The sequence below is a fragment of the Oncorhynchus gorbuscha genome, unplaced genomic scaffold (genome assembly GCF_021184085.1).
Source record: "Oncorhynchus gorbuscha isolate QuinsamMale2020 ecotype Even-year unplaced genomic scaffold, OgorEven_v1.0 Un_scaffold_1117, whole genome shotgun sequence".
NCBI lineage: Eukaryota > Metazoa > Chordata > Actinopteri > Salmoniformes > Salmonidae > Oncorhynchus > Oncorhynchus gorbuscha.
The window spans coordinates 45984-70000 of record NW_025745992.1 but is presented as its reverse complement, the minus strand read 5'-3'; the positions used below and the strand labels follow the sequence as shown (position 1 = coordinate 70000).

The window sequence follows — 24017 nt, the reverse complement described above, 5'->3', positions numbered from 1 at the left end:
CCACACGACTCCTTCCACACGACTCCTTCCACACGACTCCTTCCATACGACTCCTTCCACACGGTCAAAGGCTCTGCATCATTGTCTTTCTTGATTCTAGGGGATAAGTGTCTAGGGGATAAGTGTCTAGGGGATAGGGGATAAGTGTCTAGGGGATAAGTGTCTAGGGGATAGGGGATAAGTGTCTAGGGGATAGAGGATAAGTGTCAGGAGATAAGTGTCTAGGGAATGAGTGTCTAGGGGATAAGTGTCCAGGTGATAAGTGTCCAGGGGATAAGTGTCTAGGGGATAAGTGTCTAGGTGATAAGTGTCTAGGGGATAGGGGATAAGTGTCTAGGGGATAGGCGATATGTGTCTAGGGGATAAGTGTCTAGGGGATAGGGGATAAGTGTCTAGGGGATAAGTGTCTAGGGGATAGGGGAGTAGTGTCTAGGAGATAGGGGATAAGGGCTAGGGGCTGATTTGGTATTCAGACAGTGTGTTTCTCATTTGTGTGTGTGTGTGTGTGTGTGTGTGTGTGTGTGTGTGTGTGTGTGTGTGTGTGTGTGTGTGTGTGTGTGTGTGTGTGTGTGTGTGTGTGTGTGTGTGTGTGTGTGTGTGTGTGTGTGTGTGTGTGTGTGTGTGTGTGTGTGTACAGTACCAGTCAAAAGTTTGGACACACCTACTAATTCAAGGGTTTTTCTTTATTTGTACTATTTTCTACATTGTAGAATAATATTGAAGACATGACAACTCTGAAATAACACATATGGAATCATGTAGTAACCAAAAAAGTGTTTATATTTTATATTCTTCAAAGTAGCCACCCTGTGCCTTGATGACAGCTTTGCACACTCTTGGCATTCTTTCAACCAGCTTCACCTAGAATGCTTTTCCAACAGTCTTTAAGGAGTTCCCACATATGCTGAGCACTTGTTGACTGCTTTTCTTTCACTCTGTGGTCCAACTCATCCCAATCCATCTCAATTGGGTTGAGGTTGGGGGATAGTGGAGGCCAGGTCATCTGATGCAGCACTCCATCACTCTCCTTCTCGGTCAAATAGCCCTTACGCAGCCTGGAGGTCCTGTTGAAAAACAAATGATCCCACTAAGTCCCACTAAGCACAAACCAGATTGGATGGCGTATCGCTGCAGAATCCTGTGGTAGCCATGGCATCCTGTAACTCATATAGCCTCTCCCAGGTCTCCTTGTGTGAGTTTCCCTGACAGCAACATTTTAATAAATCTAACCTCCCCCTGACAGCAACATTTTAATAAATCTAACCTCCCCCTGGCAACAACATTTTAATAAATCTAACCTCCCCCTGGAAACATTTTAATAAATCTAACCTCCCCCTGGCAACAACATTTTAATAAATCTAACCTCCCCCTGGCAACAACATTTGAATAAATATAACCTCCCCCTGGCAACAACATTTTAATAAATCTTACTTCCCCCTGACAACAACATTTTAATAAATCTAACCTCCCCCTGGCAACATTTTAATAAATCTAACCTCCCCCTGACAACAACATTATAATAAATATAAACTCCCCTGGCAACATTTTAATAAATCTAACCTCCCCTGGCAACAACATTTTAATAAATCTCACCTCCCCTGACAACAACATTATAATAAATCTAACCTCCCCTGGCAACATTTTAATAAATCTAACCTCCCCTGACAACAACATTTTAATAAATCTACCCTCTCCCTGGCAACAACATTTTAATAAATATAACCTCCCCTGACAACAACATTTTAATAAATCTAACCTCCCCTGACAACAACATTTTAATAAATCTAACCTCCCCTGGAAACATTTTAATACATCTAACCTCCCCTGGCAACAACATATTAATAAATCTAACCTCCCCTGACAACAACATTTTAATAAATATAACCTCCCCCTGGCAACATTTTAATAAATCTAACCTCCCCCTGGCAACAACATTTTAATAAATATAACCTCCCCTGGAAACATTTTAATAAATCTAACCTCCCCTGGCAACAACATTTTAATAAATCTAACCTCCCCTGACAACAACATTTTAATAAATCTAACCTCCCCTGGCAACAACATTTTAATAAATCTAACCTCCCCTGACAACAACATTTTAATAAATCTAATCTCCCCTGGCAACATTTTAATAAATCTAACCTCCCCTGACAACAACATTATAATAAATATAAACTCCCCTGGCAACATTTTAATAAATCTAACCTCCCCCTGGCAACAACATTTTAATAAATCTCACCTCCCCTGACAACAACATTATAATAAATCTAACCTCCCCTGGCAACATTTTAATAAATCTAACCTCCCCTGACAACAACATTTTAATAAATCTACCCTCTCCCTGGCAACAACATTTTAATAAATATAACCTCCCCTGACAACAACATTTTAATAAATCTAACCTCCCCTGACAACAACATTTTAATAAATCTACCCTCCCCTGGCAACAACATTTTAATAAATATAACCTCCCCTGACAACAACATTTTAATAAATCTAACCTCCCCTGACAACAACATTTTAATAAATCTACCCTCCCCTGGCAACAACATTTTAATAAATATAACCTCCCCTGACAACAACATTTTAATAAATCTAACCTCCCCTGACAACAACATTTTAATAAATCTAACCTCCCCTGACAACAACATTTTAATAAATCTAACCTCCCCTGGCAACAACATGTTAATAAATCTAACCTCCCCTGACAACAACATTTTAATAAATCTAACCTCCCCTGGAAACATTTTAATAAATCTAACCTCCCCTGGCAACAACATGTTAATAAATCTAACCTCCCCTGACAACAACATTTTAATAAATATAACCTCCCCCTGGCAACATTTTAATAAATCTAACCTCCCCTGGCAACAACATTTTAATAAATATAACCTCCCCTGGAAACATTTTAATAAATCTAACCTCCCCCTGGCAACAACATTTTAATAAATCTAACCTCCCCCTGACAACAACATTTTAATAAATCTAACCTCCCCTGGCAACAACATTTTAATAAATCTAACCTCCCCCTGACAACAACATTTTAATAAATCTAATCTCCCCTGGCAACATTTTAATAAATCTAACCTCCCCTGACAACAACATTATAATAAATATAAACTCCCCCTGGCAACATTTTAATAAATCTAACCTCCCCTGGCAACAACATTTTAATAAATCTCACCTCCCCTGACAACAACATTATAATAAATCTAACCTCCCCTGGCAACATTTTAATAAATCTAACCTCCCCTGACAACAACATTTTAATAAATCTACCCTCTCCCTGGCAACAACATTTTAATAAATATAACCTCCCCTGACAACAACATTTTAATAAATCTAACCTCCCCTGACAACAACATTTTAATAAATCTACCCTCCCCTGGCAACAACATTTTAATAAATATAACCTCCCCTGACAACAACATTTTAATAAATCTAACCTCCCCTGACAACAACATTTTAATAAATCTACCCTCCCCTGGCAACAACATTTTAATAAATATAACCTCCCCTGACAACAACATTTTAATAAATCTAACCTCCCCTGACAACAACATTTTAATAAATCTAACCTCCCCTGACAACAACATTTTAATAAATCTAACCTCCCCTGGCAACAACATGTTAATAAATCTAACCTCCCCTGACAACAACATTTTAATAAATCTAACCTCCCCTGGAAACATTTTAATAAATCTAACCTCCCCTGGCAACAACATGTTAATAAATCTAACCTCCCCTGACAACAACATTTTAATAAATATAACCTCCCCTGGCAACATTTTAATAAATCTAACCTCCCCCTGGCAACAACATTTTAATAAATATAACCTCCCCTGGAAACATTTTAATAAATCTAACCTCCCCTGGCAACAACATTTTAATAAATCTAACCTCCCCCTGACAACAACATTTTAATAAATCTAACCTCCCCTGGCAACAACATTTTAATAAATCTAACCTCCCCTGACAACAACATTTTAATAAATCTAATCTCCCCCTGGCAACATTTTAATAAATCTAACCTCCCCTGACAACAACATTATAATAAATATAAACTCCCCTGGCAACATTTTAATAAATCTAACCTCCCCTGGCAACAACATTTTAATAAATCTCACCTCCCCCTGACAACAACATTATAATAAATCTAACCTCCCCCTGGCAACATTTTAATAAATCTAACCTCCCCTGACAACAACATTTTAATAAATCTACCCTCTCCCTGGCAACAACATTTTAATAAATATAACCTCCCCCTGACAACAACATTTTAATAAATCTAACCTCCCCCTGACAACAACATTTTAATAAATCTACCCTCTCCCTGGCAACAACATTTTAATAAATATAACCTCCCCTGACAACAACATTTTAATAAATCTAACCTCCCCTGACAACAACATTTTAATAAATCTACCCTCCCCTGGCAACAACATTTTAATAAATATAACCTCCCCTGACAACAACATTTTAATAAATCTAACCTCCCCTGACAACAACATTTTAATAAATCTAACCTCCCCTGACAACAACATTTTAATAAATCTAACCTCCCCTGGCAACAACATGTTAATAAATCTAACCTCCCCTGACAACAACATTTTAATAAATCTAACCTCCCCTGGAAACATTTTAATAAATCTAACCTCCCCTGGCAACAACATGTTAATAAATCTAACCTCCCCCTGACAACAACATTTTAATAAATCTAACCTCCCCCTGGCAACAACATTTTAATAAATCTAACCTCCCCCTGACAACAACATTTTAATAAATATAACCTCCCCCTGACAGCAGGAACCATCTTAACAGTAAATAAAAACTCAGAAATGGGTTTGACCGAAACTTGACCAGTCCTCGTGAGAGCCAGTTTATTCATAGCGCTGATGGTTTTTGCGATTGCACTTGAGGAAACTTTCAAAGTTCTTAAAATGTTGACTGACCATGTCTTAAATTAATGTTGGACTGTCGTTTCTCTTTGCTTACTGTTCTTGCCTTAATATGGACTTGGGTCTTTTACTAAATAGGGCTATCTTCTGTACACCACCCCTACATTGTCACAACACAACTGATTGGCTCAAATGCGTTAAGGAGGAAAGAAATTCCACAAATGAACTTTTAACAAGACACACCTGTTAATTGAAATGCATTCCAGGTGACTACCTTATGAAGCTGGTTGAGAGAATGCCATGAGTGTTTAAAGCTGTCATCACGGCAAAGGGTGGCTACTTTGAAGAATATAAAATATAAACACTTTTTTGGTTACTACATGATTCCATAAGTGTTATTTCATAGTTTTGATGTCTTCACTAGTATTCTACAATGTGTGTGTGTGTATGATTCCCTTGCTACAGAAGGGGGAGAGACGTCAGACACGTTCTTCCCAGCGGTTGTGTCTGGGCAGGAAGTCGCTCAGCTCGGCGCCAGCGGCGGGGGATTCTACGGTGGTGACACGTCTCTTCGAGGGACAACTCAGCTACCAGATGCTGTGTCTGCGCTGCGACGGACACTCCCACAGCAACCAAGTCTTCACCATCCTGTCTCTGCCTATACCACTGGACTCATACAAGTGCTCCCTACAGGTACAACGAACCACAATCAGACTAAACACATACAGACTAATCACAATCAGACTAACACATACAGACTAATCACATACAGACTAATCACATACAGACTAATCACATACAGACTAATCACATACACATACAGACTAACCACATACAGACTAAACACATACAGACTAATCACATACAGACTAATCACATACAGACTAACCACATACAGACTAATCACATACAGACTAACCACAATCAGACTAACCACAATCAGACTAACCACATACAGACTAACCACATACAGACTAACCACATACAGACTAATCACATACAGACTAATCACATACAGACTAACCACATACAGACTAATCACATACAGACTAACCACAATCAGACTAATCACATACAGACTAATCACATACAGACTAACCACATACGGACTAACCACATACGGACTAATCACATACAGACTAATCACATACAGACTAAACACACAGACTAATCACATACAGACTAATCACATACACACTAAACACACAGACTAATCACATGCAGACTAATCACATACACATACAGACTAACCACATACAGACTAACCACATACAGACTAACCACATACAGACTAACCACATACAGACTAACCACATACAGACTAACCACATACAGACTAACCACATACAGACTAATCACATACAGACTAACCACATACAGACTAAACACACAGACTAATCACATACAGACTAATCACATACACACTAAACACACAGACTAATCACATACAGACTAATCACATACACATACAGACTAACCACATACAGACTAACCACATACAGACTAACCACATACAGACTAACCACATACAGACTAACCACATACAGACTAACCACATACAGACTAACCACATACAGACTAATCACATACAGACTAACCACATACAGACTAATCACATACAGACTAACCACAATCAGACTAATCACATACAGACTAACCACATACAGACTAACCACATACAGACTAACCACATACGGACTAATCACATACAGACTAATCACATTCAGACTAAACACACAGACTAATCACATACAGACTAATCACATACACACTAAACACACAGACTAATCACATACAGACTAAACACATACGGACTAATCACATACACACTAAACACACAGACTAATCACATATGGACTAACCACATACAGACTAAACACACAGACTAAACACACAGACTAATCACACAGACTAATCACATACAGACTAAACACACAGACTAAACACACAGACTAAACACACAGACTAAACACACAGACTAATCACATACACACTAAACACACAGACTAATCACATACAGACTAACACATACGGACTAACCACACACAGACTAACCACACACAGACTAACCACATACAGACTAACCACATACAGACTAACCACATACAGACTAACCACATACAGACTAACCACATACAGACTAACCACATACAGACTAACCACATACAGACTAACCACATACAGACTAACCACATACAGACTAACCACATACGGACTAATCACATACAGACTAATCACATACAGACTAAACACACAGACTAATCACATACAGACTAATCACATACAGACTAATCACATACACACTAAACACACAGACTAGCCAGCGACCACATCTCTCTCCTGTAGGACTGCCTGTCATACAGACTAGCCACAGACCACATCTCTCTCTCTTGTAGGACTGCCTGTCATACAGACTAGCCACAGACCACATCTCTCTCTCCTGTAGGACTGCCTGTCGCTGTTCTTCCAGCAGAGTACGTTGACGTGTGGAGATCAGAAGTTGTGTCCAGAGTGTGGAGTGAAGAGAGACACAGCTGTCCTCACCAGCATGGCCAAACCACCTGAGATACTGGTGCTGCACCTCAAACGGTGGGTATCTGACAACCCATCTCTCCCCACTAGATGACCACTGTTGGTGCACAGACTTAACACAGACAAACATATTGGTGCTAATGGAAAGGACGTCACGCTGCTGGCTTAGCAGTTGTACAACTGAATGCATTCCACTGAAATGTGTCTTCTGTATTTAACCCAACCCCTCTGAATCAGAGAGGTGCGGGGAGCTGCTATAATTGACATCCACGGAGCCCGGGGAACAGTGGGTTAACTGCCTTGTTCAGGGGCAGGAAGACTTTTACCTTGTCAGCTCGGGGGTTTGATCCAGCAACCTTTCGGTTACTGGCACCAACTATCTAACCACTAGGCTACCTGCCGCCCCTATAGTACAGCTTCCTCCTTATTCGGCTCATACCGAGGCTCCAACCCAAGCGTTTTTCCTTTGCTATCAGCACACGTGACCTTCTGGAGCGTCTAACCATTCTGCGCCATGTGAAAAGCTTTCTTATCGCTGGTGCAAGTGGGGACACTTCAGTCTGAGGAGCAGGTTTCACACATCCTCATGTTTTAATCACATTAACATGTAACCCCTAACTAGAGGTCCCTGTAACCCCTAACTAGAGGTCAATGTAACCCCTAACTAGAGGTCAATGTAACCCCTAACTAGAGGTCCCTGTAACCCCTAACTAGAGGTCAATGTAACCCCTAACTAGAGGTCCCTGTAACCCCTAACTAGAGGTCCCTGTAACCCATAACTAGAGGTCCCTGTAACCCCTAATTAGAGGTCCCTGTAACCCCTAATTAGAGGTCAATGTAACCCCTAACTAGAGGTCCCTGTAACCCCTAACTAGAGGTCCCTGTAACCCCTAACTAGAGGTCAATGTAACCCCTAACTAGAGGTCCCTGTAACCCCTAACTAGAGGTCCCTGTAACCCCTAACTAGAGGTCAATGTAACCCCTAACTAGAGGTCAATGTAACCCCTAACTAGAGGTCAATGTAACCCCTAACTAGAGGTCCCTGTAACCCCTAAATAGAGGTCAATGTAACCCCTAGAGGTCCCTGTAACCCCTAACTAGAGGTCCCTGTAACCCCTAACTAGAGGTCCCTGTAACCCCTAACTAGAGGTCCCTATAACCCCTAACTAGAGGTCAATGTAACCCCTAACTAGAGGTCCCTGTAACCCCTAACTAGAGGTCAATGTAACCCCTAACTAGAGGTCCCTGTAACCCCTAACAATAGGTCCCTGTAACCCCTAACTAGAGGTCAATGTAACCCCTAACTAGAGGTCCCTGTAACCCCTAACTAGAGGTCCCTGTAACCCCTAACTAGAGGTCCCTGTAACCCCTAACTAGAGGTCAATGTAACCCCTAACTAGAGGTCCCTGTAACCCCTAACTAGAGGTCAATGTAACCCCTAACTAGAGGTCAATGTAACCGCTAACTAGAGGTCAATGTAACCCCTAACTAGAGGTCCCTGTAACCCCTAACTAGAGGTCCCTGTAACCCCTAACTAGAGGTCCCTGTAACCCCTAACTAGAGGTCAATGTAACCCCTAACTAGAGGTCCCTGTAACCCCTAACTAGAGGTCAATGTAACCCCTAATTAGAGGTCCCTGTAACCCCTAACTAGAGGTCAATGTAACCCCTAACTAGAGGTCAATGTAACCCCTAACTAGAGGTCCCTGTAACCCTAACTAGAGGTCCCTGTAACCCCTAACTAGAGGTCCCTGTAACCCCTAACTAGAGGTCCCTGTAACCCCTAACTAGAGGTCCCTGTAACCCCTAACTAGAGGTCCCTGTAACCCCTAACTAGAGGTCCCTGTAACCCCTAACTAGAGGTCCCTGTAACCCCTAACTAGAGGTCCCTGTAACCCCTAACTAGAGGTCAATGTAACCCCTAACTAGAGGTCCCTGTAACCCCTAACTAGAGGTCAATGTAACCCCTAACTAGAGGTCCCTATAACCCCTAACTAGAGGTCCCTGTAACTCCTAACTAGAGGTCCCTGTAACCCCTAACTAGAGGTCAATGTAACCCCTAACTAGAGGTCAATGTAACCCCTAACTAGAGGTCCCTGTAACCCCTAACTAGAGGTCCCTGTAACCCCTAACTAGAGGTCCCTATAACCCCTAACTAGAGGTCCCTGTAACCCCTAACTAGAGGTCCCTGTAACCCTAACTAGAGGTCCCTGTAACCCCTAACTAGAGGTCCCTATAACCCCTAACTAGAGGTCAATGTAACCCCTAACTAGAGGTCCCTGTAACCCCTAACTAGAGGTCAATGTAACCCCTAACTAGAGGTCAATGTAACCCCTAACTAGAGGTCAATGTAACCCCTAACTAGAGGTCCCTGTAACCCCTAACTAGAGGTCAATGTAACCCCTAACTAGAGGTCCCTGTAACCCCTAACTAGAGGTCAATGTAACCCCTAACTAGAGGTCCCTGTAACCCCTAACTAGAGGTCAATGTAACCCCTAACTAGAGATCAATGTAACCCCTAACTAGAGGTCCCTGTAACCCCTAACTAGAGGTCAATGTAACCCCTAACTAGAGGTCCCTGTAACCCCTAACTAGAGGTCCCTGTAACCCCTAACTAGAGGTCCCTGTAACCCCTAATTAGAGGTCCCTGTAACCCCTAATTAGAGGTCAATGTAACCCCTAACTAGAGGTCCCTGTAACCCCTAACTAGAGGTCCCTGTAACCCCTAACTAGAGGTCAATGTAACCCCTAACTAGAGGTCCCTGTAACCCCTAACTAGAGGTCCCTGTAACCCCTAACTAGAGGTCAATGTAACCCCTAACTAGAGGTCAATGTAACCCCTAACTAGAGGTCAATGTAACCCCTAACTAGAGGTCCCTGTAACCCCTAACTAGAGGTCAATGTAACCCCTAGAGGTCCCTGTAACCCCTAACTAGAGGTCCCTGTAACCCCTAACTAGAGGTCCCTGTAACCCCTAACTAGAGGTCCCTATAACCCCTAACTAGAGGTCAATGTAACCCCTAACTAGAGGTCCCTGTAACCCCTAACTAGAGGTCAATGTAACCCCTAACTAGAGGTCCCTGTAACCCCTAACTAGAGGTCCCTGTAACCCCTAACTAGAGGTCAATGTAACCCCTAACTAGAGGTCCCTGTAACCCCTAACTAGAGGTCCCTGTAACCCCTAACTAGAGGTCCCTGTAACCCCTAACTAGAGTTCAATGTAACCCCTAACTAGAGGTCCCTGTAACCCCTAACTAGAGGTCAATGTAACCCCTAACTAGAGGTCAATGTAACCGCTAACTAGAGGTCAATGTAACCCCTAACTAGAGGTCCCTGTAACCCCTAACTAGAGGTCCCTGTAACCCCTAACTAGAGGTCCCTGTAACCCCTAACTAGAGGTCAATGTAACCCCTAACTAGAGGTCCCTGTAACCCCTAACTAGAGGTCAATGTAACCCCTAACTAGAGGTCAATGTAACCCCTAACTAGAGGTCCCTGTAACCCTAACTAGAGGTCCCGATAACCCCTAACTAGAGGTCCCTGTAACCCCTAACTAGAGGTCCCTGTAACCCCTAACTAGAGGTCCCTGTAACCCCTAACTAGAGGTCAATGTAACCCCTAACTAGATGTCCCTGTAACCCCTAACTAGAGGTCAATGTAACCCCTAACTAGAGGTCCCTGTAACCCCTAACTAGAGGTCCCTGTAACCCCTAACTAGAGGTCAATGTAACCCCTAACTAGAGGTCCCTGTAACCCCTAACTAGAGGTCAATGTAACCCCTAACTAGAGGTCCCTGTAACCCCTAACTAGAGGTCCCTGTAACCCCTAACTAGAGGTCAATGTAACCCCTAAACCCCTAACTAGAGGTCCCTGTAACCCCTAACTAGAGGTCCCTGTAACCCCTAACTAGAGGTCAATGTAACCCCTAACTAGAGGTCAATGTAACCCCTAACTAGAGGTCAATGTAACCCCTAACTAGAGGTCAATGTGTAACCCCTAACTAGAGGTCCCTGTAACCCCTAACTAGAGGTCAATGTAACCCCTAACTAGAGGTCAATGTAACCCCTAACTAGAGGTCCCGTAATGTAACCCTAACTAGAGGTCCCTGTAACCCCTAACTAGAGGTCCCTGTAACCCCTAACTAGAGGTCCCTGTAACCCCTAACTAGAGGTCCCTGTCCCTGTAACCCCTAACTAGAGGTCCCTGTAACCCCTAACTAGAGGTCAATGTAACCCCTAACTAGAGGTCCCTGTAACCCCTAACTAGAGGTCCCTGTAACCCCTAACTAGAGGTCCCTGTAACCCCTAACTAGAGGTCCCTGTAACCCCTAACTAGAGGTCAATGTAACCCCTAACTAGAGGTCAATGTAACCCCTAACTAGAGGTCCCTGTAACCCCTAACTAGAGGTCAATGTAACCCCTAACTAGAGGTCCCTGTAACCCCTAACTAGAGGTCCCTGTAACCCCTAACTAGAGGTCCCTGTAACCCCTAACTAGAGGTCAATGTAACCCCTAACTAGAGGTCAATGTAACCCCTAACTAGAGGTCCCTGTAACCCCTAACTAGAGGTCAATGTAACCCCTAGAGGTCCCTGTAACCCCTAACTAGAGGTCCCTGTAACCCCTAACTAGAGGTCCCTGTAACCCCTAACTAGAGGTCCCTATAACCCCTAACTAGAGGTCAATGTAACCCCTAACTAGAGGTCCCTGTAACCCCTAACTAGAGGTCAATGTAACCCCTAACTAGAGGTCCCTGTAACCCCTAACTAGAGGTCCCTGTAACCCCTAACTAGAGGTCCCTGTAACCCCTAACTAGAGGTCCCTGTAACCCCTAACTAGAGGTCCCTGTAACCCCTAACTAGAGGTCCCTGTAACCCCTAACTAGAGGTCAATGTAACCCCTAACTAGAGGTCCCTGTAACCCCTAACTAGAGGTCAATGTAACCCCTAACTAGAGGTCAATGTAACCCCTAACTAGAGGTCAATGTAACCCCTAACTAGAGGTCCCTGTAACCCCTAACTAGAGGTCCCTGTAACCCCTAACTAGAGGTCCCTGTAACCCCTAACTAGAGGTCAATGTAACCCCTAACTAGAGGTCCCTGTAACCCCTAACTAGAGGTTGTAACCCCTAACTAGAGGTCAATGTAACCCCTAACTAGAGGTCCCTGTAACCCTAACTAGAGGTCCCTGATAACCCCTAACTAGAGGTCCCTGTAACCCCTAACTAGAGGTCCCTGTAACCCCTAACTAGAGGTCCCTGTAACCCCTAACTAGAGGTCCCTGTAACCCCTAACTAGAGGTCCCTGTAACCCCTAACTAGAGGTCAATGTAACCCCTAACTAGAGGTCCCTGTAACCCCTAACTAGAGGTCCCTGTAACCCCTAACTAGAGGTCAATGTAACCCCTAACTAGAGGTCCCTGTAACCCCTAACTAGAGGTCAATGTAACCCCTAACTAGAGGTCCCTGTAACCCCTAACTAGAGGTCCCTGTAACCCCTAACTAGAGGTCAATGTAACCCCTAACTAGAGGTCCCTGTAACCCCTAACTAGAGGTCCCTGTAACCCCTAACTAGAGGTCAATGTAACCCCTAACTAGAGGTCAATGTAACCCCTAACTAGAGGTCAATGTAACCCCTAACTAGAGGTCCCTGTAACCCCTAACTAGAGGTCAATGTAACCCCTAACTAGAGGTCCCTGTAACCCCTAACTAGAGGTCCCTGTAACCCCTAACTAGAGGTCCCTGTAACCCCTAACTAGAGGTCCCTAAACTAGAGGTCAATGTAACCCCTAACTAGAGGTCCCTGTAACCCCTAACTAGAGGTCAATGTAACCCCTAACTAGAGGTCCCTGTAACCCCTAACTAGAGGTCCCTGTAACCCCTAACTAGAGGTCAATGTAACCCCTAACTAGAGGTCCCTGTAACCCCTAACTAGAGGTCCCTGTAACCCCTAACTAGAGGTCCCTGTAACCCCTAACTAGAGGTCAATGTAACCCCTAACTAGACCCTGTAACCCCTAACTAGAGGTCAATGTAACCCCTAACTAGAGGTCAATGTAACCCTAACTAGAGGTCAATGTAACCCCTAACTAGAGGTCCCTGTAACCCCTAACTAGAGGTCCCTGTAACCCCTAACTAGAGGTCCCTGTAACCCCTAACTAGAGGTCCCCCTAACTAGAGGTCCCTGTAACCCCTAACTAGAGGTCAATGTAACCCCTAACTAGAGGTCAATGTAACCCCTAACTAGAGGTCCCTGTAACCCCTAACTAGAGGTCCCCCCCTAACTAGAGGTCCCTGTAACCCCTAACTAGAGGTCCCTGTAACCCCTAACTAGAGGTCCCTGTAACCCCTAACTAGAGGTCAATGTAACCCCTAACTAGAGGTCCCTGTAACCCCTAACTAGAGGTCCCTGTAACCCCTAACTAGAGGTCCCTGTAACCCCTAACTAGAGGTCCCTGTAACCCCTAACTAGAGGTCCCTGTAACCCCTAACTAGAGGTCCCTGTAACCCCTAACTAGAGGTCAATGTAACCCCTAACTAGAGGTCCCTGTAACCCCTAACTAGAGGTCAATGTAACCCCTAACTAGAGGTCAATGTAACCCCTAACTAGAGGTCCCTGTAACCCCCAACTAGAGGTCCCTGTAACCCCTAACTAGGTCCCTGTAACCCCTAACTAGAGGTCAATGTAACCCCTAACTAGAGGTCCCTGTAACCCCTAACTAGAGGTCCCTGTAACCCCTAACTAGAGGTCAATGTAACCCCTAGAGGTCCCTAACCCCTAACTAGAGGTCCCTGTAACCCCTAACTAGAGGTCCCTGTAACCCCTAACTAGAGGTCCCTGTAACCCCTAACTAGAGGTCCCTGTAACCCCTAACTAGAGGTCCCTGTAACCCCTAACTAGAGGTCCCTGTAACCCCTAACTAGAGGTCCCTGTAACCCCTAACTAGAGGTCCCTGTAACCCCTAACTAGAGGTCAATGTAACCCCTAACTAGAGGTCCCTGTAACCCCTAACTAGAGGTCCCTGTAACCCCTAACTAGGTCCCTGTAACCCCTAACTAGAGGTCAATGTAACCCCTAACTAGAGGTCCCTGTAACCCCTAACTAGAGGTCCCTGTAACCCCTAACTAGAGGTCAATGTAACCCCTAACTAGAGGTCCCTGTAACCCCTAACTAGAGGTCCCTGTAACCCCTAACTAGAGGTCAATGTAACCCCTAACTAGAGGTCCCTGTAACCCCTAACTAGAGGTCCCTGTAACCCCTAACTAGAGGTCAATGTAACCCCTAACTAGAGGTCCCTGTAACCCCTAACTAGAGGTCCCTGTAACCCCTAACTAGAGGTCAATGTAACCCCTAACTAGAGGTCCCTGTAACCCCTAACTAGAGGTCAATGTAACCCCTAACTAGAGGTCCCTGTAACCCCTAACTAGAGGTCAATGTAACCCCTAACTAGAGGTCCCTGTAACCCCTAACTAGAGGTCCCTGTAACCCCTAACTAGAGGTCCCTGTAACCCCTAACTAGAGGTCCCTGTAACCCCTAACTAGAGGTCAATGTAACCCCTAACTAGAGGTCAATGTCCCCTAACTAGAGGTCCCTGTAACCCCTAACTAGAGGTCCCTGTAACCCCTAACTAGAGGTCCCTATAACCCCTAACTAGAGGTCCCTATAACCCCTAACTAGAGGTCCCTGTAACCCCTAACTAGAGGTCAATGTAACCCCTAACTAGAGGTCCCTGTAACCCCTAACTAGAGGTCCCTGTAACCCTAACTAAGGTCCCTGTAACCCCTAACTAGAGGTCCCTGTAACCCCTAACTAGAGGTCAATGTAACCCCTAACTAGAGGTCCCTGTAACCCCTAACTAGAGGTCAATGTAACCCCTAACTAGAGGTCAATGTAACCCCTAACTAGAGGTCAATGTAACCCCTAACTAGAGGTCCCTGTAACCCCTAACTAGAGGTCCCTGTAACCCCTAACTAGAGGTCCCTGTAACCCCTAACTAGAGGTCCCTGTAACCCCTAACTAGAGGTCCCTGTAACCCCTAATTAGAGGTCAATGTAACCCCTAACTAGAGGTCCCTGTAACCCCTAACTAGAGGTCCCTGTAACCCCTAACTAGAGGTCAATGTAACCCCTAACTAGAGGTCCCTGTAACCCCTAACTAGAGGTCCCTGTAACCCCTAACTAGAGGTCAATGTAACCCCTAACTAGAGGTCAATGTAACCCCTAACTAGAGGTCCCTGTAACCCCTAACTAGAGGTCAATGTAACCCCTAACTAGAGGTCAATGTAACCCTAACTAGAGGTCAATGTAACCCCTAACTAGAGGTCCCTGTAACCCCTAACTAGAGGTCCCTGTAACCCCTAACTAGAGGTCAATGTAACCCTAACTAGTCCCTGTAACCCCTAACTAGAGGTCAATGTAACCCCTAACTAGAGGTCAGGTAACCCCTAACTGTAACCCCTAACTAGAGGTCCCTGTAACCCCTAACTAGAGGTCCCTGTAACCCCTAACTAGAGGTCCCTGTAACCCCTAACTAGAGGTCCCTGTAACCCCTAAATAGAGGTCCCTGTAACCCCTAACTAGAGGTCAATGTAACCCCTAACTAGAGGTCCCTGTAACCCCTAACTAGAGGTCCCTGTAACCCCTAACTAGAGGTCAATGTAACCCCTAACTAGAGGTCCCTGTAACCCCTAACTAGAGGTCAATGGCAGTAATAATGTAACCCCTAACTAGAGGTCCCTGTAACCCCTAACTAGAGGTCCCTGTAACCCCTAACTAGAGGTCAATGTAACCCCTAACTAGAGGTCCCTGTAACCCCTAACTAGAGGTCAATGTAACCCCTAACTAGAGGTCCCTGTAACCCCTAACTAGAGGTCCCTGTAACCCCTAACTAGAGGTCCCTGTAACCCCTAACTAGAGGTCAATGTAACCCCTAACTAGAGGTCCCTGTAACCCCTAACTAGAGGTCAATGGCAGTAATAATGTAACCCCTAACTAGAGGTCCCTGTAACCCCTAACTAGAGGTCCCTGTAACCCCTAACTAGAGGTCAATGTAACCCCTAACTAGAGGTCAATGTAACCCCTAACTAGAGGTCCCTGTAACCCCTAACTAGAGGTCCCTGTAACCCCTAACTAGAGGTCAATGTAACCCCTAACTAGAGGTCAATGTAACCCCTAACTAGAGGTCAATGTAACCCCTAACTAGAGGTCCTGTAACCCCTAACTAGAGGTCCCTGTAACCCCTAACTAGAGGTCAATGTAACCCTGTAACCCCTAACTAGAGGTCCCTGTAACCCCTAACTAGAGGTCAATGTAACCCCTAACTAGAGGTCCCTGTAACCCCTAACTAGAGGTCAATGTAACCCCTAACTAGAGGTCAATGTAACCCCTAACTAGAGGTCAATGTAACCCCTAACTAGAGGTCAATGTAACCCCTAACTAGAGGTCCCTGTAACCCCTAACTAGAGGTCCCTGTAACCCCTAACTAGAGGTCCCTGTAACCCCTAACTAGAGGTCCCTGTAACCCCTAACTAGAGGTCCCTGTAACCCCTAACTAGAGGTCCCTGTAACCCCTAACTAGAGGTCCCTGTAACCCCTAACTAGAGGTCCCTGTAACCCCTAACTAGAGGTCCCTGTAACCCCTAACTAGAGGTCCCTGTAACCCCTAATTAGAGGTCCCTGTAACCCCTAATTAGAGGTCAATGTAACCCCTAACTAGAGGTCCCTGTAACCCCTAACTAGAGGTCAATGTAACCCCTAACTAGAGGTCAATGTAACCCCTAACTAGAGGTCCCTGTAACCCCCAACTAGAGGTCCCTGTAACCCCTAACTAGAGGTCAATGTAACCCCTAACTAGAGGTCAATGTAACCCCTAACTAGAGGTCCCTGTAACCCCTAACTAGAGGTCCCTGTAACCCCTAACTAGAGGTCAATGTAACCCCTAGAGGTCCCTGTAACCCCTAACTAGAGGTCCCTGTAACCCCTAACTAGAGGTCCCTGTAACCCCTAACTAGAGGTCCCTATAACCCCTAACTAGAGGTCAATGTAACCCCTAACTAGAGGTCCCTGTAACCCCTAACTAGAGGTCAATGTAACCCCTAACTAGAGGTCCCTGTAACCCCTAACTAGAGGTCCCTGTAACCCCTAACTAGAGGTCAATGTAACCCCTAACTAGAGGTCCCTGTAACCCCTAACTAGAGGTCCCTGTAACCCCTAACTAGAGGTCCCTGTAACCCCTAACTAGAGGTCAATGTAACCCCTAACTAGAGGTCCCTGTAACCCCTAACTAGAGGTCCCTGTAACCCCTAACTAGAGGTCAATGTAACCCCTAACTAGAGGTCCCTGTAACCCCTAACTAGAGGTCCCTGTAACCCCTAACTAGAGGTCAATGTAACCCCTAACTAGAGGTCCCTGTAACCCCTAACTAGAGGTCCCTGTAACCCCTAACTAGAGGTCAATGTAACCCCTAACTAGAGGTCCCTGTAACCCCTAACTAGAGGTCCCTGTAACCCCTAACTAGAGGTCAATGTAACCCCTAACTAGAGGTCCCTGTAACCCCTAACTAGAGGTCAATGTAACCCCTAACTAGAGCTCCCTGTAACCCCTAACTAGAGGTCAATGTAACCCCTAACTAGAGGTCCCTGTAACCCCTAACTAGAGGTCAATGTAACCCCTAACTAGAGGTCCCTATAACCCCTAACTAGAGGTCCCTGTAACCCCTAACTAGAGGTCAATGTAACCCCTAACTAGAGGTCAATGTAACCCCTAACTAGAGGTCCCTGTAACCCCTAACTAGAGGTCCCTGTAACCCCTAACTAGAGGTCCCTATAACCCCTAACTAGAGGTCCCTATAACCCCTAACTAGAGGTCCCTGTAACCCCTAACTAGAGGTCAATGTAACCCCTAACTAGAGGTCCCTGTAACCCCTAACTAGAGGTCCCTGTAACCCTAACTAGAGGTCCCTGTAACCCCTAACTAGAGGTCCCTATAACCCCTAACTAGAGGTCAATGTAACCCCTAACTAGAGGTCCCTGTATCCCCTAACTAGAGGTCAATGTAACCCCTAACTAGAGGTCAATGTAACCCCTAACTAGAGGTCAATGTAACCCCTAACTAGAGGTCCCTGTAACCCCTAACTAGAGGTCCCTGTAACCCCTAACTAGAGGTCCCTGTAACCCCTAACTAGAGGTCCCTGTAACCCCTAATTAGAGGTCCCTGTAACCCCTAATTAGAGGTCAATGTAACCCCTAACTAGAGGTCCCTGTAACCCCTAACTAGAGGTCCCTGTAACCCCTAACTAGAGGTCAATGCAACCCCTAACTAGAGGTCCCTGTAACCCCTAACTAGAGGTCCCTGTAACCCCTAACTAGAGGTCAATGTAACCCCTAACTAGAGGTCAATGTAACCCCTAACTAGAGGTCCCTGTAACCCCTAACTAGAGGTCAATGTAACCCCTAACTAGAGGTCAATGTAACCCTAACTAGAGGTCAATGTAACCCCTAACTAGAGGTCCCTGTAACCCCTAACTAGAGGTCCCTGTAACCCCTAACTAGAGGTCAATGTAACCCTAACTAGAGGTCCCTGTAACCCCTAACTAGAGGTCAATGTAACCCCTAACTAGAGGTCAATGTAACCCCTAACTAGAGGTCCCTGTAACCCCTAACTAGAGGTCCCTGTAACCCCTAACTAGAGGTCCCTGTAACCCCTAACTAGAGGTCCCTGTAACCCCTAACTAGAGGTCCCTGTAACCCCTAACTAGAGGTCAATGTAACCCCTAACTAGAGGTCCCTGTAACCCCTAACTAGAGGTCCCTGTAACCCCTAACTAGAGGTCAATGTAACCCCTAACTAGAGGTCCCTGTAACCCCTAACTAGAGGTCAATGGCAGTAATAATGTAACCCCTAACTAGAGGTCCCTGTAACCCCTAACTAGAGGTTCCTGTAACCCCTAACTAGAGGTCAATGTAACCCCTAACTAGAGGTCCCTGTAACCCCTAACTAGAGGTCAATGTAACCCCTAACTAGAGGTCCCTGTAACCCCTAACTAGAGGTCCCTGTAACCCCTAACTAGAGGTCCCTGTAACCCCTAACTAGAGGTCAATGTAACCCCTAACTAGAGGTCCCTGTAACCCCTAACTAGAGGTCAATGGCAGTAATAATGTAACCCCTAACTAGAGGTCCCTGTAACCCCTAACTAGAGGTCCCTGTAACCCCTAACTAGAGGTCAATGTAACCCCTAACTAGAGGTCAATGTAACCCCTAACTAGAGGTCGCTGTAACCCCTAACTAGAGGTCCCTGTAACCCCTAACTAGAGGTCAATGTAACCCCTAACTAGAGGTCAATGTAACCCCTAACTAGAGGTCAATGTAACCCCTAACTAGAGGTCAATGTAACCCCTAACTAGAGGTCGCTGTAACCCCTAACTAGAGGTCCCTGTAACCCCTAACTAGAGGTCAATGTAACCCCTAACTAGAGGTCCCTGTAACCCCTAACTAGAGGTCCCTGTAACCCCTAACTAGAGGTCAATGTAACCCCTAACTAGAGGTCCCTGTAACCCCTAACTAGAGGTCAATGTAACCCCTAACTAGAGGTCAATGCAACCCCTAACTAGAGGTCAATGTAACCCCTAACTAGAGGTCAATGTAACCCCTAACTAGAGGTCAATGTAACCCCTAACTAGAGGTCCCTGTAACCCCTAACTAGAGGTCCCTGTAACCCCTAACTAGAGGTCCCTGTAACCCCTAACTAGAGGTCAATGTAACCCCTAACTAGAGGTCCCTGTAACCCCTAACTAGAGGTCAATGGCAGTAATAATGTAACCCCTAACTAGAGGTCCCTGTAACCCCTAACTAGAGGTCCCTGTAACCCCTAACTAGAGGTCAATGTAACCCCTAACTAGAGGTCAATGTAACCCCTAACTAGAGGTCGCTGTAACCCCTAACTAGAGGTCCCTGTAACCCCTAACTAGAGGTCCCTGTAACCCCTAACTAGAGGTCCCTGTAACCCCTAACTAGAGGTCAATGGCAGTAATAATGTAACACCTCATTATAAATCAGCTTTACCTCTGCTGCAGCTGCTGTCATGCATCTCAATGAGACAAATAATAATAACAGAACCTGTGTAACATTACAGTTTTGGTTGCCATGGGAGTGAGAAGAGGAAGTTGAGGACCAATGTGTTGTTCTCATTGGACAGTTTAGACCTAACCCCCTTCCTGTCCAGACCCTCAGCCAATCACACCAGCTACTCTCTCTACGCAGTGGTGGTGAGTTTCTGCACACACACACACACACACACACACACACACACACACACACACACACACACACACACACACACACACACACACACACACACACACACACACACACACACACACACACACACACACACACACACACACACACACACACACCACTGAGGGGAGGACAGCTCATTAGAATGGCTGTAATGGAGCAGATTGAACGGCTTCAAACTCATGGAAACGTGTATTTGATACCATTCCACCATTTTCACTCCAGCCATTACCACGAGCCTGTCCTCCCCAATCACGGAGCCACCAGCCTCCTGTGATACACTCACCCATACAGAAAGACACACATGCACCTACACTCACCCATACAGAAAGACACACATGCACCTACACCCACCCATACAGAAAGACACACATGCACCTACACATGCACCTACACCCACCCATACAGAAAGACACACATGCACCTACACCCACCCATACAGAAAGACACACATGCACCTACACTCACCCATACAGAAAGACACACATGCACCTACACCCACCCATACAGAAAGACACACATGCACCTACACTCACCCATACAGAAAGACACACATGCACCTACACTCACCCATACAGAAAGACACGCATGCACCTACACCCACCCATACAGAAAGACACGCATGCACCTACACCCACCCATACAGAAAGACACGCATGCACCTACACCCACCCATACAGAAAGACACGCATGCACCTACACATGCACCTACACCCACCCATGTGAACACATTTACATGATGCTCCTGTCTGGAAAAACACACAGCCAAACATGAACACATGACTCCGTCGGTGTGTCTCTCCCCCGTCCAGAACCACACAGGAGACCTGGACATGGGTCACTACACGGCCCTGTGCCACAGTTCCCTGTCCAGCAGCTGGCACCACTTCGACGATACGGCCGTGAGTGAGGTAGTGGACTTCTTGGTGCAGTCTCCTAACGCCTACATCCTGCTGTACAGCCGTCAACCCTTCCACAGGCCCAACATACCCCGGATCTGACCCACCACAGACCCACCACACCCCGGATCTGACCCAACACAGACCCACCACACCCCGGATCTGACCCAACACAGACCCACCACACCCCGGATCTGACCCAACACAGACCCACCACACCCCGGATCTGACCCGCCACAGACCCAACATACCCCAGATCTGACCAACACAGACCCAACATACCCCAGATCTGACCCACCACAGACCCAACATACCCCAGATCTGACCCACCACAGACCCAACATACCCCAGATCTGACCCACCACAGACCCAACATACCCCAGATCTGACCCACCACAGACCCAACATACCCCAGATCTGACCAACACAGACCCAACATACCCCGGATCTGACCAACACAGACCCAACATACCCCAGATCTGACCCACCACAGACCCAACATACCCCAGATCTGACCCACCACAGACCCAACATACCCCAGATCTGACAAAACATACCCCAGATCTGACCCACCACAGACCCACCACAGGCCCAACATACCCCAGATCTGACCCACCACAGGCCCAACATACCCCAGATCTGACCCACCACAGACCCACCACAGACCCAACATAGACCCAACATACCCCAGATCTGACCCACCACAGACCCAACATACCCCAGATCTGACCCACCACAGACCCAACTTACCACGGCTCTAGGTCCAGCATATCCTCTAACTGGGACCCACCACAGACCCAACTTACCCATCCTGCCCTATATCTGACACATCACAGGCGAAAAACATACCGTGGCTCTGATCAAGACCCAGACTGGTAGAGGCCGCAGCTAGCCCACAAAATGCCAACCAGCCCCTAGTCTAGCCCAGACCCTGTTCATGTTTGCAGATCTGAGGGAATTGGATAGGTGATGGCTCCATTTTACTGTCCAACGAGCTTAGTGAAGCTTCCTCCCACCCAATTAGGTGGGCTTGGCATGAAGGGCTTGGGGTGAAGGGCTTGGGGTGAAGGGCTTGGGGTGAAGGGCTTGGGGCTGGGTCCAGAACCTGACGACAGACCAACCTACAGAAGGAGCTGGGTGAACTATCAAAAAACCCCTCTGGAGTATACTGGACACAGAGACAAATTGGGTTCTGGGTGTTTTTTTTGTAATTCTTCAATAAAACATGAATGAACGCAAGGCAACATTGAATGAAATGTGAATGAAACAGGTTACCATGGATACCTAGAGACACCAAATGGAACTGTTCAGACGATGTAACGTTCACAGAACGTCCTGATAGAAATGTATCACGTAGAACAGAAGTGATCATCTTTCAGAGAGGTTAAGGAATCATGCCAGATCTATTCATTCTATTTCTACATGCAACAGTCACAGAGCGTTTCCCATCCCTGAATCCACCCCAGGTAAACTACTACTAGGAAGATAGTACCGTGATCCTCTGTAGGTCAGTTGATAAAGAGCATGGTGCCTGCAACGGCCAGGACAGTGGGTTCAAATCCTGGAATGACCCATACTTAAAAATGTGTATGCACGCATGACTGTTAGTCACTTAGGATGAAAGTGTCTGCTTAATGGCAAACGTATATTACTGGGATCCAGACGGCACCAATATAATAGATGTAGTGCCATCTAGTGGCAGAGAGGTATAATGACATGCAACACCAGGTTGTCTGCATTATTTGGAAGATTTTAATAAATAGCTACATTTTTATGTGTTTGAGGTTAATACAAGTGTTATTAGAAACTTCATAGAAATGAAGGAAAATGAGAAATTCAATCAACATACAACACAAGAAAATAACAAATACATTAGAATGATTTCATGTCAGGAAATGCTTTTCAGAGAGACGTTTTAAGTGATTTCTATTTTTGTCATTTTTAAGATGTCTATTAATCTCCCCTTAAAGGGCTACTGGGCCAGTATTCATTAAGTGTCTCAGAGAGCTGATCTAAGATCAGTTTTTCCTTTTGGATAATAATGAATAGGATTATATGGAGAGGGGTGACCTGATCCAGGATCAGTACTCCTACTACAAGACAGGCCTGAAGTGTGATTTGTGCTTCCTCCAGACAATCTGTGAGGACGTTGATGTTGCTCCTAACCGCTGCCCTAGGTTCAGATCTATCTACGTTTCCTTTATGGAAACAGTTAGGATTTGGGATAAAGTTATCTGATCCTAGATCTGTGGTAAGAAGAAACTCCTACCTACCTTGAGTGATCTATCTTTAGAATGTATCCCAAATGGCACCCTAGGGTTCCAATAGACACCCAAAGGGTTCCGTTCAAAAGTAGTGCACTATGTAGGGAATAGGGTGCCAAGGTCCTGGTCAAAAGTAGTG

The 24017-nt window shown here is 45.6% G+C and overlaps 1 protein-coding gene across 1 annotated transcript in view; it reads left to right on the top strand.

The window, feature by feature from the left end:
- Nucleotides 1-22083, top strand: part of LOC124021443 (putative ubiquitin carboxyl-terminal hydrolase 50) — a 24624-nt gene extending 2541 nt beyond the window's left edge. Inside the window, exons 4-7 of the mRNA XM_046336632.1 lie at nucleotides 5364-5591; nucleotides 7345-7487; nucleotides 20552-20684; nucleotides 21528-22083. Coding sequence (XP_046192588.1) covers nucleotides 5364-5591; nucleotides 7345-7487; nucleotides 20552-20684; nucleotides 21528-21716 — 693 coding nt within the window. The 3' untranslated portion in view covers nucleotides 21717-22083. The remainder of the gene's footprint in view (nucleotides 1-5363; nucleotides 5592-7344; nucleotides 7488-20551; nucleotides 20685-21527) is intronic.
- Nucleotides 22084-24017: the final 1934 nt, after the last annotated feature.